Source organism: Chiloscyllium plagiosum, unplaced genomic scaffold (assembly GCF_037043375.1).
Source record: "Chiloscyllium plagiosum isolate Xiang-an unplaced genomic scaffold, Cpla_swu_hap1 HiC_scaffold_25, whole genome shotgun sequence".
Classification (NCBI taxonomy): domain Eukaryota; kingdom Metazoa; phylum Chordata; class Chondrichthyes; order Orectolobiformes; family Hemiscylliidae; genus Chiloscyllium; species Chiloscyllium plagiosum.
This window is the reverse complement of record NW_028270163.1, coordinates 30629350-30646380: the sequence shown is the minus strand read 5'-3', so window position 1 is coordinate 30646380 and position 17031 is coordinate 30629350. Positions and strand designations below refer to the sequence as shown.

Sequence of the window (17031 nt, the reverse complement as noted above, 5' to 3'; positions counted from 1 at the left end):
AAGGAAGTACAATGGTGTTTACTGTAGAACAGTTACCAAACATGTCATAAGGATTACTGTTATCAAGTGATATTTGTCATTTATTTTTGATGGATTTGTAACAGGTTGTTCAGAAATAGACAGTGATGCAGATTGCTGCTAATTGCTTTCCTTATCATGTAGACTCCTTAACTTGAAATTGGCAGTATATGGTTAGGATTTTGGGGAAAGTATAGCAGATTAAGGAACCATGCAAATGTTGCATTTTAAATTATTCATTGTTTATGCATTGTGTAGCTTTGCTTTTGGTTTTTTTGCTGGAACGTCAAGAGGGCAGGCAAGTACAGAAAATAGAAAAAGGTTTGTTTTTGGAAAAAAGCTCTTTGCTCTGATGGAGACTGAACTCTCTATGCACTGACCAATGAATGGACTTCATTTTCAAATTTTGCCAGTATATACAGCTGCTTTTAAGTATTAAACCTAAACCTGCTTGAGGTTCTGATGAATTGAATCACTGAGAAGCCATTTTTCACATTTTTCTTCAATTGATATCAAACACTATCATATAACTAGCTACTGGAAGTACTATTTAATTTACTAGGCTCGGCTATAAAGTGTAATTTTTTTTGTAAGCGCTAACAATTTTGCATTTAATAAATTTTAAGTGTCCGCAAAGATAATTAATTACTCAGTAATATAGATGGTTCACCAATATCCTTTGGTTCACCAATGTCAGTATCCTTTGGATAATTTGGAACACATTTACTTTTGTGTGTTTTTCCACAATGTGTACCGTACCTTGTCACTGACCCTCTATTCATTTTTTGACTACTCCGTAAGTTATAACTCTTAACATGATTGAACAGTGAATAGGTCTCCATTGTTTAACCATATTAGCTTAATCCCTTCAATGAAATAAAAAATATGTTATATCTATCAGTTGGCCACCTTGTGTATGATTTGCATATTTCTTGATATTTTACAGTTTGACTTCATCTTTTTGTCTCTTGTATACTTGCATGCTATAAAGGTGATTTTTTGTGTAACTATAAATAATATTCTTTTATAAACTCAAACACAACATTTAGGCAATTTCCTTTATAAACTTTTTTTTATTTGTAACTTGCTATCCCATTGTTGTCATCCCCTGAGCTAAAGTTTATTTAGAGCAATACACTTCTGCATTTCAAATACTTAATTTGAAAGTGAAATACCTTGTACATTGTTTCCAGTTGTGAGGAAGATCTTAAAACATTGACTGTGTTGGAAGCTGCCCATTTTGTTCTGCATGGAAATAATTATAAATATTTAAAATGCCTTAACTTTGATTTTTCATTTCATTTTTGCAGGCATAGTTAAAATGATCACTGAAGTTTTTATTAAAATTTTATGTAATTTTCAGGTCTAGCCTTATGAGTGGAGATCAAGGTACAGGTCCTATCAATCCTTGGTTAATGGAAGAGTCAGAGGAGACTAAGGACCTTGATTTTCATGAAATCAAGCATCAACAACAGAGGATCATACAAGGTAAAACTCATCCTTGTTAAGAAACATGTTCTTACTTTTTGTGTTTTGTTTTGAAGAGCTCTAAAATGTTGGCCTCTCTTGCATGTTTGAGTATTGTTGATGTTATAGATATTTATAAGCTTGAACTTCCTCATTAATTTCAACAGCCTGAAAAGTGACATTTTTGCAGTTTTAGAATTTTTAGTAGATGATAGCTGGGAAATAATTTAATATTATCTTTCTGTGAAAATAATACAAAAAAATTACAATAAAAATGAACATGGTAATGAATTGTATACATTTAAAAATAAACTGTGCACCTTAAGTTAAATTATGAGCTACTGTAGCTCTCTAATGCTAGAAAATGATATTCATTTGGAACTTATTTTGAGGTTTCTATAAAATCTATAGCTTAAATGCTTGTGTGTTTATTGTTGTAACACTGATTACTACAAGGCAATGATCTTCTTGTTGTCTTTTATTAAATTAATCTTGTAACATCTTGGCCAATATATTGTGATATCATGCATTATAAATATTTTTGAGCCACACATTGATTATGAGCTACAAACTTGTATCAGTAACTTGTATATTTTGAATTGACTTGAGTTCCAAATTCATTTAGTAGCCGTGCCACTGTGTGACTATACAAAGCAAAATCTGTATGAGGTGCAAAGAATAAATGCTAATAACTAGCAGAGCTGATTTAGGATTTATTCTAATCTGGGTAACCTAATTAGAGTTGAAAGAAACCATTTGGGAAATTAGTTTCCAGACTATTTGACTCATTTGCAAGAATAATAAAGTAATTCATGATGGTGAGCTTTTGCAGATCTTGAAATTGACATACTGTACTGGTTCTGTACTCAGTGGCAGATGGTTCCTAAGAAACTGACCAATTAGATGCCACAGCCTTAATGCATTTGGATTGAATTACTTGGAAGGTGCAAGTGTCTTGCATCTAGGTAGACAACTGTGATTGGAACAACTGAGCTGGTGATGACCATTATAAGCAATTTATAGTGCACAGAAATATAACAAAACATAATGTGTAACTACATCATAATGCCATGTTGGATCATTTAGCAATGGGTAGAAGACTATTTAAGGTAGCCTCAGTGTTCTGGTTCTGTACCAATTGTAGCATAGCCTCAATCAATTTGAACACATCAAAATTAAACGTGTTCAGGGACATTGCAGGACCATGTTTAAAGCCGTACTGTTGAAATTAATGGTATTTCCAAATAACTATTAGAAATATTATTGTGTTGGAGACTGTACAGTTCTGTACTTGTTTAACTGTGCATGTATAGAGCTATACTATTCTTGGACACCATGCCAGTGCGGAGCAGGTAATAAATTGATCGGTCAAATTGCACCAGATTCAATGCTGATGTCATACAAAAGAACTACACAATAATTCACAACCATACAGTTAGTGACAGCCCTTAGTACCAAGTTTATTCTGTCAAAATTTTCACTTTGTCTCTTTTATAAAATGTTGTTTACATTTTTGAAAGAATTGTTGAAGGAGATAATCATATGAGCATTTCCCAAAATGATATGGTGAATAAATTTGAAGAGTCTTAGCACAAAAGTAGTTTTCTTCAACAACTACGACAGCTGTATTTCACATGAAAATTTTAAGCCTGCTGTTAATATCAAATGGCAAGTGTGCCGATACAGCCAAAATCTACACCAATGAGAACTTTTATTATGCAGTCCAAAACACATGAGATGTGGAGAATTATGGAAGTTTTTAAAATTATTTTGTGGGAAATGGGCACCTTTGGCAAGGTCAGTATTTATTGCCTAATGCTGGTTACACTTCAGAAGATGGCAGTGAGCCACTTTCTTGAACTGCTGCAGCCCATCTAGTTTAGACATTACAACGGTGCTGTAGAGAGATCCATATTTTTTGATCCAGCGACAGTGAAAGAGCAGTTATATACTGTAATTTGCATTTAGCTTGGTGTGGAATTGTAGATGGTGATGTTCCTAGGCGTCTGCTATCCTTTTTCTTTTAAGTGTTAGAGGTCACAAAACACATTAACTGTATTGTTATAATTTGGGAATTTGAATTTTAAACGAGAGACAAATGGGTTTTGCTTTTATATCTGAAAATGATTTGTTCTTTGAAAAGGTCAAAGTCGTTGTTGAATAGTGAGTTTAAACATCATTTCCAAGTGAGTTTATGACTTAAGCGAAATGATCCGAAGGACCATGAGAGAATGACAGAGGTGAATGCTAGGGTTTGCAAAATCCTTGGTATGAGCATAAGCTAATAGTTGAAGTCGGACTAAGGGAGAAAGAAATGATGTCTAAAATAGAATTAACAGGCATTAAAGTATGTAAGTTCATAGAGTATAGTGAATAACGTTGGTGAGTTACAGACTCAGACTCAACTTGTGGCAAAATGATGTTATGGCAATAGAAACCTTACTCAAGGAAGGGCAAGTCTGGGTGTTAAATATTGCTGCATATAGCTTTTTTCTGGAAACTTAAAAAAGGAAGGAAAGGAAGAGGATAGAAGGTCTAAAAGGCCATCTCCTTGAGTTTATTAATTGGGACATTGAGCAAGGAGGTGATGTTGAACTTGTAAATGGCACTTGGTAGATCTCTGCTGCAGGATCAGGTAAAGTTCTGGGTGCCACATGATAGGAAAGATACAAATGCATTGGAAACAGTGCAGAAATAATTTACAAGAATGGTTCCAGGAATGAGAAACTTCATTTACGAGGATAGATTGAAGTTGGGACTGTTCTCTTTGGAGAGAAGGCGGCTGAGGGGTGATTTGTTAGAGGTTTTCAAAATCGTGAGCAGACTGGATAGAGTAGATGGGTAGAAGTTGTTCCCATTTGTAAATGGAATAAGAACCGGAGGGCATAGATTTAAAGTAATGTGCAAAATCAGCAAGGGTGATATGAGAAAAAACATTTTCACTCGGTGAGGAGGTCAGATGTGGAATTCACTGCCTGAAAGTATGGTGAAAGTAGGTTCAATTGAGACATTCAAAAGGGCATTGGATGATTATCAGGATAGAAATACTGTGCAAGGGCATTGGGGGAAAAAGCAAGAGATTGGCATCAGGTTATGATGCTTGTTTGAAGAGTCATAGAGGTCCACAGCACAGTGAAAGGCCTTGTGGCTCACCGCATCCACTCTGGTCAAAAACCACCACCTAATGACAGTACAGACACAATATACTGAATGGTTGCCTTCTGTGCTGTAACAATTCTGTGATTCTGCTTGCACAACAAGAAGTATACTCGGCTTTTTAAAAAAATCACTATCATAACAGAAATATTTACATCAACTTGGGCTGCTATTGAGCAGAAACGGAACTGGCTCAATCATATGAATTCTGTAGCTGCAACAGCAGGTCAGAAATTAGGAATTCTGCATTAAATAACGCACCTCCCAAAAGCCCAGCCAACCATCTACAAGGCACGAGTGTGATCGCAAATTCTCCATTTGTCCACATGAGTTGAGCTTGTAACAGCATTTGGGAAGGTTGACATTTTGTGAGACAGTACAGCCTATTTGATTTTCACCCACCCATCATCTTCAATGTTCACTCCCTTCACCACTAACACAGAGCGGTAACAATGGCTAGCATCAACAAACAATCTTTGACAGCACCTTCCAAACCTATACTCTCTACCCCGAAGGAAGAGGGTAGATTATATATATGGGAACACTGCAAATTCCCTTCCAAGGCACATGCAATCCTGATTTGGAACCATATTGATATTCATTCATTGCCACTGGGTCAAAATCCTGAAACTCCTTCCTAACAGCAATGTAGGTACACCTACACCACATGAATTGCAGCAAATGAAAAAGGCAGCTCACCACCATCTTTTCCAGGGTAATTAAGGATGGGCATTAAATACAAGTTGAGTCAGATCTCTCTTCCCCCTCCAACCCCCCCCCCCCCCCCCAACCCCCAATGTTTTGTGAAGAAAATAAAGCGTAGACTATATTTTTGTTTCTGTTTGAAATATTGGCTTTATGATGGTTGCACACCAGAGCTTGGATATTGTTTTAATTTTCTACCTCTCAATTAATCAAGACAGTGATTGTCTCGGGGCTTATGGAAAGCTGAGAGAGGATCTTGTCTTTCATGAGTTGTCTTTTTTTTTACAGATGGAGTTTTATTGACACATGGTGAATCTGTAATGTGTACTGCCTTTATAGTTTAACGTGTAGTGGGTCAACTGTGAATGAAAATTGAAATTGTGACTTTATACAAAACATTGATTAAGCATAAAAAAAACATATTGTCGGCAGTATCTTGGGTGAATAAAATGTTTAGCCAGTTTCCTTTTTGATCAGGTAATTTACTTGCCTTTATTGCACTTTTTTCAAAATTCAGAACAAGATGCTGGCTTGGAGGCTCTGGTCACAGTGATAGCCAGACAAAAGCAGATGGGTCAAGATATTGGAAATGAACTAGATGAACAAAATGGTGAGATTCTTCTTTTATTAAAGGTTATATTTATTCAAGTTCTAATATTTATTCAAGTTCTTGTGTGATAAGTTTGGCTAGTTTGCCTTTCACAATTAGGTTATTACTGTGTTGCACTGTTCATGATAACTGTTGCAAATATTTCAAAAACAAGAATGCAATATTGTTATTAAAGCTTCTGTTTATTATGTCTCTACGCCTATAATGTACCTTCTCTATGACGTTCACGAGAACAACCCGGGATTTCTTTTATACCTTTACTGATTTTCTTTCTTTTTATGGAATAGATTCCTGTCTCACATTTAAGGTCAATTTTGAAGCTTGCAATATTAAGAATTACAGACCTCTCTGAGGCATACCAATCAGTGATGTAGCATATTGGAGTTTTAGAATGTTGCAGTCACAGGCTTGATTAATCCTTTTCATGTGAAATCTTGAGGATACTGAAAGGAGTTTACAGTGGTGATCTTAATGTTGTGAAGAACGTGTAATTTAAAAATGTAGGTGATTAAAATGTGTAAATCTTAAATATTAAAAACAAATATTGAAAACGACATTTGGAATGTTTCCATAGACCCTGCCTTTTACAGTTCTGCATCTCACCTTTTACAACAACATGCCTCGGTCACAATCCTTATAAAGGTACTTCTCATAATCTATATAAAACACCCTGGCAAATTGTATTTCCCCATCAGGCATTCTACCACTAGGTGGCACTGTGTGGATCCTCAATAGTCCAGTTGGGAAAAGAAAAGATTTACATTTTTTTAAGGATTTTTCTTGACCTTAGACCTTATCAAGTTCATATATAGACAAACTTTTGTAGTGTAAATAACTACTAATATGCCTGACATAACAGGGAAGACAACGGAAATGGTATTTTGGCTGGACTGTTAATCCAGAGACCCAGGTAATGTTCTGGGGACCTGAGTTTGAATCCTAAAGTGGCGGATGATGGAATTTGAATTCCGTAGAAAAAACTGGAATTGAGAATCTAATAGTGACGACAAAATCATTGTTGATTGTTGGAAAAACCCATCTGGTTCACTAATGTCCTTTTTGGGAAGGAAACTGCCATCTTTAATTGAATGTGACTCCAGACCCGTATCCATGTGGTTGACTCTTAGCTGTCCTCTGGGCAATTAGGGATGGGCAATAAATGCTGGCATCATCAGTAATACCCTCATTATGAATAAAAACAAATTATGGGCTTTCAAAAATTAAGAAGTACTTGTCACCTCTGCACTGAAACTCACTTCCCTATACTGGAAATCTTATTGGGAAAGTGAAAACTATTTCATAAATTTCCCATCTCTCTTTTGCTGTAAGATGGCCAGATTTCATCTTCCCTCCCCAAATACACTTCAATAGATTGAGAAGGGTAAACAATCTCCACAATTTCCCAGGGCATGTGGAGCCGAATCTCTCTAAATATTCCAGTAGAGATTTATTCCAAAGTTTTCTTCCCTCCACTTTACCAGCTATATTTGAGTTTAGGATACTGTCCTCTGACTTTTCTCTAATTCTTTCCATTGATCCCAGACAACTGAGGCATGAGTCTCATTGCTCTCACTCTGTCACACCCTCTTTTGTTATTCTCATATCTCATAAAACAGAGGTGGGGAACCTTTTCATTTTGGAAGGCTGCATTATGTTAGTTGTAATCTAATAAGGCCGCATCCAAATCTTCAAAATTCACATTATTTTGTAAAAATCTAACTACTATGTACTAACTAACTAAAGAAAAAAAAGTTAATTCTAAAGTTAACTAACCTTTTAATGACTTTGTTGTGACTGCGTTTTGTAGGAAAGCATTTGAATATTTGGTTGCAGCGTGGAGGTCTGTAGTTTTAGCTGATCCTCTAGATGGGTATTCAGCGTCTTGATTTTGGTTAAGTAGGAGAATGTAGATTCACAGCAATAAATGGTTGAAGAGCAAGAAAGCATTTTTCGTGCATGTCCCAGAAGGCATGGGTATTCTATTGCATTTTATCATATTTCAATCGGATCTTTCTTAGCGTCAAATAAGGACTTTAAAATGTCATCTTCTGAGGCTCAATCAATTCTATCTGTAGTTCTTTCGGAGCCTTGGAGGCATCAACTCGATGAGGTTGAAATGCTACTTTGAGTGTGATGACATGATTCTCAAAGTCAGAGAACCTTTCATTGTATTCTCCAATTAATAAGTCTATAACAGCTGCGTATTCTTCAAATGATTCGCAAGAATCCTCCTGTTCATCAATGACCTTTGCTAACTGGGGAAAATGTTCATCCGAAATTTCCTTTTTGAAGAAGAAGAGTTTTGAAAAAAGATAGCTTTTTTTGAAATGCTTGGATTTTTTTTGCCACATATATATAGACCTAGTTTTAACTTGCAAAGAAATATTCAAGTCATTTTGCTTTGACATGATATCACACAGAAATGCAGCATTTCTATAGAAATCTTCTTGCACAAATTCGCATTGCTGACTCTGTTCTTCATAAAATTTAATTATCTGTTCTCGCAAAGATAAAATTTCTGGTAACACCTGTCCCTGCAGGTGTCGAAATAGCTCTTATGACTTACCAATTTTTTAATTGTGGCGGTCAGTCTGTGAGGATTATGTCATTGAATTTTCTTTTACTCTCTGGTATTTTAAATACATTCATTTTAAGATTAAAATAAAAATAAAGGATGAAAAAAACATATTAATAAAAAATAAAAGATTTGTTCTGCAAAATTTGGATTCATTCAAAAGGCCACACACATTGGCCTAGAAGGTCGCAGGTTCCCCACCCCTGTCATAAAACAATCTCTCTTCCAATTCTTCCAGATTTCATAGTAGACATTTTAAATGATATTAAACCAAGTAACCTCCTCCTTGTTTTCTGGCATCTCAGTGCCATCTGATAATTGCCAGATCTCAACACAATCCGACCACTGCCTTGATGGTTCCTGCAATGATGGTTACCAACACAATGAAACCAATTACTGCCCTCCTGGCAACCAGGTATTGCAAGATAACTCCTGTTTCACTACACCTACAGACTATTTACTACTATTTTGCTGTGTATCCTTGAAAATTCCTTACAAGTAAGGAATACGATTGCCTTTTTACAGTAATGCACAATGGTAAAAAGTCAGTGAATTGTATCTTCTAGAAAATTGTCATAATTTTTTTTCATTTGAGCCTTTGAGATGCTGCTATTGTCACTTCCACAATATGTAATGTAATCAAAATTTAATTTGCTGTTAAATCATAAAAAATTATAGGCGAAGTAATATATCACCTTTTATTTGGTTGTAGTTCTTGAGGCAAAAAAATCTGCGAGTGCTTCTACTTATCAAGGTCAGTAAGTGGCACAAAAGCCGTACCATCCACAAACCACGTCGATTCTGCTAAATGATGTATCCAAGATTCCCTACCAAATATGATTATACAATTACTTCCTTGACCTATCTGCCAAAAGAAATTTTTCTTCTGCTCTGTTATCCAGCTTATATACTTTGTATCTAATTGGAATCACCAAATGCTGAAGATCAGTAGGGTTTGGTGGTGCTAAATTAATATCATTCCTTTTTCGTCAAATTATTTTCTTCATGCTGCTTGTCGTCGGTAAAGATGCTAGGACTGACTGAGGGACATCAGCTACACATTCGTTAATAAGAACACGAGGTACTTCCTGCGATTCTTCTGCACAACGTTTTAAACTTGTTTTCATTTTCGCAACTTGGACACTTGCTGCGGAAGGAGAATGTGTGTGTCCATTAATTGTTTTTATCACAGTGCCACTCTTGGTGTGGATCCGTCCATTACATCGCCCCCTTTGTTCACATCGCCAAAACTTAATACTTGAATCACTCTTGGATACTTTATCAAAAATATATTAAAACCATTGTGGTAAAACTTCTTATTTCCACATTTACTAATAATTTCTGTTTCCATACTAAAAATTCCTGTTCCAAAAATACAAGCTTAAAAAAAACTCTCCTGTAACAAAAATAAATTGTTACTGAAACAATGCAAACACTACCTTAACCAATATAATGACAATTTTATATGCTACCAATTTTCACAATATACGACTTACTTGCGGTGGCAAATCATCTTTAGTGGCCAGTGGGCGGTGGCTAAGCGGCCTCAGTGGTCAAAGGGCTGTGGTTAATCGTCGGCGGCAAATCTGCTGTGGTGAATGGTCCCATCCCAATGTGCATTGAGGAATACATCCTTCCATTCTCTTATTGAGTTCTGACACCATTTCACTATGATGTTTTAACAAAATGATTCAAAAATTGCACTATTATTCTCAATTGAGAAGGGCCATTTTCAGAGTCAAAAATTGTTATAATCCAATCTGATGATAATATTCAACTAGTCAGATTTCAGAGTAAGACTTGGCTTGATATGCCTTGAGTTTTATTTTTGCTCTTTGTTTATTATGGTGGTCAGTCATTGAATGTATTCACAAGAGATTGCCAATGTATGTTTAACAAAATAACAGAAAAAAATTGCACAAACAAGAGAAAAAAAAATCTGTCATTCACGATACAAAGATTTGTTCATTTTATTTTCAGCAACAAGTTTATAGATACTATCTTTAATGAGCAATCATCCTTTCTCAATTTAAATTTCCTTGTTTGTATGGATGTATCGGTTTCTTGCCAGCAAATTTCTGCGTTCAGAAAATACTTTTTTTCAGTTAATATCTCTTTGAGACCCTTAAGCAAATTGCTAATACTATTCATTATTTCTTAACATAGAGTCATAGAGATGTACAGCATGGAAACAAACTCTTTGGTCCAACTCGTCCACGCCAACCAGATAGCCTAACCTAATCTAGATCCATTTGCCAGCACTTGGCCCATATCCCTCCAAACCCTTCCTATTCATATACCCACCCAGATGCCTTTTAAATACTGCAATTATATCAACCTCCTTCATTTCCTCTGGGAGCTCATTCCATACACGTACACCCTCTGCGTGAAAATGTTGCCCTTTAGGTCCCTTTTAAAATTTTCCCCCTCTCACCCTTAACCTATGCCATCTCGTTCTGGACGCCCCCCCCAGGGAAAAGGCCCTGCTTATTTATCCTACCCGCGCCCCTCATGATCTTATAAACCTCTATAAGATCACCCCTCAGCACCAGCCTGTTCAGCCTCTCCTGGTAGCTCAAATCCTCTAACCCTGGTAACATACTTGTAAATATTTTTCTGGACCCTTTCAAGTTTCACAACATCCTTCCAATAGGATTGCACACAATATTCCAAAAGTGGCATAACCAATGTCCTGTACAGCTGCAACATGACCTCCCAACTCCTATACTCAATGCTCTGACCAGTAAAGGAAAGCATACCAAACACCACCTTCATGATCCTATCTACGTGGACTCCACTTTCAAAGAACTATGAACATGCACTCCAAGGTGTCTTTGTTCAGCAGCACTCCCCAGGACCTTGCCATTAAGTGTATTAGTCCTGCTCTGATTTGCTTTTCCAAAGTGCAGCACCTCACATTTATCTAAATTAAATGCCATGTGCCACTCCTCAGCCAATTGGCCTATCTGATCCCATTGTACTCTGAGGTAACCTTCTTCGCTGTCCATTGCATCTCCAGTTTTGGTATCATCTGCAAACTTAGTAACTATGCCTCCTATGACCACATCCAAATAATTTACATGAATGACAAAAAGCATTTATCCTCGTGGCCAACCACTGGTCACAGGCCTCCAGTCTGAAAAGCAACCCTCCACCACCATCTTTTGCCCTCTATCTTTGAGCCCGTTCTCTATCCAAATGGCTAGTTTTCCCTGTATTCTATGAGATCTAACCTTGCTAACCAGTCTCCCATGAAGAACCTTGTTGAACGCCTTACTCAAGTCCCCATAGATCATGTCCACCACTCTGCCGTCATCAATTCTCTTTGTTACTTCTTCAAAAACATCAGTCAGTTTAATGAGACATGTTTTTCCACGCAAAAAGCCATGTTGACTATCTCTAATCAATCCTTGCCTTTCCAAATACATGTGAATCCTGTCCCTCAGGATTCCCTCCAACAACTTGCCCACAACCAATGTCAGACTCACCAGTTTACAATTTCTTGGCTTTTCCTTACCATCTTTTTTAAATAGTGGCACCATGTGAGCCAACCTCCAGTCTTGCAGAACTTCACCTGTGACTATTGGTGACACAAATATTTCAGCAAGGGGCTCAGCAATCACTTCCCTAGCTTCTCACAGAGTTCTCGGGTACACCTGTTCGGGTCCTGGGGAGTTATCCACCTTTTATACATTTTATGACATCCAGCACAACCTCCTCTGTAATATGGGCATTTTTTAAAATGTCACCATCTATTTCCCCACATTCTACAACTTCTATGTCCACACTAAACACTGGTGCAAAGTACTCATTTAATATCTCCCCCATCTCCTGCAGTTCCACACATAGGGCCCATCAGAGATCAGCAAGGCAGCCCATTCTCTCTCTCTTGTTATCCTTTTGTCCTTAGTGTATTTATAGAATCCCTTTTGGATTTTCCTTAGCTTTGGCAAATATCTCGTATCTCCTTTTTGCCCTCCTGATTTCCCTCTTTTTTTTTGTAAAAGAAATATTTTTATTGAAATATCTTTCTTTACAAAATTAGAAAGTTACAAAAATAAGAAAATATAGCTACCTAACATCAAAAACAGCAATAAACAACAAACCAACTCTATAAAAGAAATCAACGCTACACTTATTACAAATCAATAAACAAATAAGTAACACCACTCAGCGCAACAAGACCATAGCTCTCAACCTTCAAGAGCATCAATTATTAAATCAACATTTGTTCAAAATTCTTCCTCTCATGGCAATAAGTTGATCAGGCCAAATCATCATGGCTCAACAAAAGCCCAAATCAAAATGGTGGACAGATCTGCCTCCAAGGGCTGCCATGTCTTGTAAAAGTTGTCCATTTTCTGGCACACCATATTTGTAAGAAACCCTAATACACCTGGAGGGGTTCTCAGACACTCAACACATCAGAATGTTTTTCCTCACACAAAAAGTAAGAATGTTAAAAAGTTTTTCCTAAGTACATCTAAGGGAGATAAATTTGGCAAACCCAGGAGCAAAGAGATTGGGTCCACCTTGATTGACTTTGGTCCCTAAGATTCTCTCTATTACTCCTGCCACAGCTCTCCGATCTGCACGGACCACAGACAATGAGTGAGGGTACATTTGCATTTGGGGCACACTGAAGATGCTTCCTGCTTAAATTTTGCAAGACGATCTGGGGCCAGATCAGCCCTATGAAGAACCTTTAACTGCATAGCACGGGTCCTGTTACATATCAAAATCTTCCCCTCAGTCTCATAAATGTCCTCCCATGTTTTCAAAGTGATCTCAACTCCTAACTCTTTCTCCCAGACCCCATGTAGACACTTGATGTCACCCAAGGAACTCCCCCCTTTAACAAATGATAGTACTCTTTCAGTGAGTACTCTCTCTTAGCCTGAAGCACCCTCTTTTCCGTATCACATCTATAATACTCAGTCAAGAATGTGGTCGTCTTTTGCATAAAATCTCTAATCTGAAAGAAACTGAAGAGGTCCCTACGCAACAATCCATATTTTCCAAGCTATTTGATCAAATGACATCAATGTTTCACCCTCAAACCGATCACCCAAACAAGAGACTCCCCTGTCTGCCCAAAGTTAAAACCCAGGATCCATTGTCCTTGACCAGAAACCCGGCATGCCAACTATGGGAGTAAGAAAGTTTCAGACATGTTACCCTCCATCTGCCACATTGCCCCCATGCTTTAAACATGTTAGTAATTATTGGATTACGTCAATGTTCCACATCTGTTCTCATTTTGGCTAAAAACAATAGGTTGTGAAGAGGGAAAATCTCAGCAGGTCTGGCAGCATCTGTAAGGAGAGAAAAGAGCTGATGTTTCAAGTCTAACTGACCCTTTGTCAAAGCTTAAAAAAAGGGAGAAATAGGGAGGTATTTTATACGAGGCTGAGAGAAGGTGAGTCATGGCTCCAGAAGCAAAAGTAGCAATAAAGAGGTGATAATGACAGTACGTAGGGAGATTAGGAGCCGTGAATGACCAAGGCTGAAGCCAGTGCTATGTGACAAAATATGTGGGGTTGGGGGATGGGTGAAGCAGAGGCAAGATGGAAAACAGGGAGAAGGGTAGCAAAGGGGGAGGCAGAGAGGAAATTATGGAGCAGAATGAAACAGAGGGGTCGAGATGGGATAATCACCTGAAGTTGTTGAATTCAGTGTTGAGACCGGCAGGCTGTAACGTGCCTAGTCGGAAGATGAGATGCTGTTCCTCCAGTTTGCGTTGAGCTTCACTGGAACATTGCAGCAGGCCAAGGACAGCCATGTGGGCATGGGAGCAGGATTGTGTGTTGATGTGGCAAGCCACGGGAAGGTCTGGGACCTGATTGCGTACAGAACCCTTCCCATGGCTTGCTGATTTCCTGATTTCCCTCTTAAATATACTCCTACTGCCTTTATACTCTTCTAAGGATTCACTCGATCGCTCCTGTCTATACCTGACATATGCTTCCTTCTTTTTCTCAATGAAAACTTCAACTTCTCCAATCATCCAGCATTCCCTACACCTACCAACCTTGCCTTTCACCCTATCAGGGATATACTGTCTCTGGATTCTCGTTTATCTCATTTTTGAAGGCTTCCCTTTTTCCAGCCGCACCTTTAGCTGTGAACATCTGCCCCCAATCAGCTTTTGAAAGCTCTTGCCTAACACCATCAAAATTTGCCTTTCTCCAATTTAAAACGTCAACGTTTAGATCCGGTCCATCCTTTTCTATCACTATTTTAAAACTAATCGGATTATGTTCGCTGGCTCCAAAGTGCTCCCCCACTGATACCTCAGTTACCTGCTCTGCCTTATTTCCCAAGAGTAGGTCAAGTTTTGCACATCCACATACTGAATCAGAAAACTTTCTTGTACACACTTAACAAATTCCTCTCCGTCTAAACCCTTAACACTATAGCAGTCCCAGTCTATGTTTGCGAAGTTACAATCCTGTACCATAACCACCCTATTGTTCTTACAGATAACTGAGATCTCCTTACAAATTTGTTTCTCAATTTCCCACTCACCATTAGGGGGTCTATAATACAATCCCAATAAGGTGATCATCCCTTTCTTTCTCAGTTCCACCCAAATAACTTCCCTGGCTGTATTCCCAGGAACATCGTCCCTAAGTATAGCAGTAATGCAATCCCTTCTTTAAAATGCCACTCCCCCTCCTCTCTTAACCCCCTTTCTATCCTTCCTATGGCATTTGTATCTTGGATCATTAAGTTGCCAGTCCTGTCCACCCCTGAGCCAAGTCTCTGTAATTGCTATGATATCCCAGTTCCATGTTACAAACCATGCCCTGAATTCATCTGCCTTCCCTGTTAGACTTCTTGCATTAAAATAAATGTGGTTTACTTTATCAGTCCTTCCTTGTTCTCTGCTTTGTTCCTGCCTGCCCTGACTGTTTGACTTGCTCCTTTTCCCAGCTCTGCCAGTCTAAATTTTATCTCTTTCCACACTATTTCCCATCACCTCTTCTCCCCCACCCCCGCCACCACCACTTTACAAGTATAAATCCTCCCGACCAGCACGAGCAAAGCTCCTGGCCAGTATATTAGACCCCTTCCAATTCAGGTCACTTCTACGACAGAAGAGATTACAATGATCCAAAAATACGAACCCTTCTCCTCTGCACCAGCTCCTTAGCCATGCAGTTATCTTCTCTATCCTCCCATTCCTACCCTCACTGGCTCATAGCATAGGGAGTAATCCAGATATTACTACCCCTTGAAGACCTTTTTAAATTCCTGACCAAGTTTTTTTTGTTCTCCCTTCAGAATCTCATCCTTTTCCTTTCCTATTTGTCAGTTCCAATGTGAACAACAACCTCCTACTGGTTCCTCTCCCCTTTGAGAACATTCTGCACCCTCTGTGAGATATTCTTGATCCTGGCACCAAGGAGACAAAACACCTTTCTGATTTTTTCACTGCCAGCCACAGAAAATGCTGTTTGTGCCTCTGACTAGAGAGTCCCCTACTATAGTCGATCGCTTGGAACCTGCCATACCCCTCATGACATTCAAGCCATTTTCTGTGCCAGAAACTTGGCTGTTCATGCTACATTCCCCTAACAGTCCATCACTCCCTACATCTTTCAAAACCGCATACTTGTTTGATATGGGGATAGCCACTGGACACTCCTGCATGAGTTGTCTCACTTTCCTCCCTTTCCTGGAGTTAACCCATCTACCTGACTGTATCTGTGGTTTTTCTCCCTTGCTATAACTACCATCCATCACACTCCCTAGCTCCTGTAAATTTCTCATTGCCTCCAACTGCCACTCCTACCGATCTATGTAATATGATAGGATTTGCAACCAAAGACACTTCCTGCAGACATAATCATCAGTAACATGGAAACTCTCCCTAAACTCCCATGTCCAACAGGAAGAGCACATCACTCTACTAAAGGCCTTTGCTTTTTCACAATCTCAGATCAGAAAATAACACTGTCTTATTGTTCTTAAAAGAAACACTGCTCCAGGTTAACCTCATACTTATGGTTCATATTTTAAAAATTTAATCAAGAGACAGACATGAATGAAACATATAATCAAGAAAGAACCTAGTCTACTCATTGTTGTAGATTTACAGCAACGTTACACTTAAAAACTATACACTTATCTGCTCCTGTGCTGTGACCTCTCCCACACAAGTTTCTGCACTGTGAATTTTGCTGTTTGTTAATTTTTCCGAGATGCACTCTGATGTCCAGAGATATTCGATCTCAAAAAAGCAAAGGCAGTAACTGTACAGATTCACTGCTGTGTAAGACAGCAAGGTAGGTTTCATTCTCTGACCATGTGGTCCCTGTCTTTGTCTTCCTCTTTATTAAAGTGCTGTTGTTTTGATCTTTTCCCCTCAAAGTTCCAAAACAATGCAACAGCATGTAAAACAGTAATTGCTGTTCCTAGGATTCGAGGAAATCACTTCCAACACCTAAAATACCTCAAAAAGGAAGCAGCTCTGACAGCCACAAGTTTTCCCTGA

The 17031-nt window shown here is 38.2% G+C and overlaps 1 protein-coding gene across 2 annotated transcripts in view; it reads left to right on the top strand.

Moving 5' to 3' along the window:
• The window catches only part of stx8 (syntaxin 8), a 197864-nt gene that overhangs the window by 25644 nt on the left and 155189 nt on the right, over positions 1 to 17031 (top strand). For both annotated transcript variants that reach the window (XM_088000556.1, XM_088000555.1), the window contains exons 5-6: positions 1382 to 1506; positions 5864 to 5956. In XM_088000556.1, the coding sequence (XP_087856682.1) occupies positions 1382 to 1506; positions 5864 to 5956 (218 nt within the window). The remainder of the gene's footprint in view (positions 1 to 1381; positions 1507 to 5863; positions 5957 to 17031) is intronic.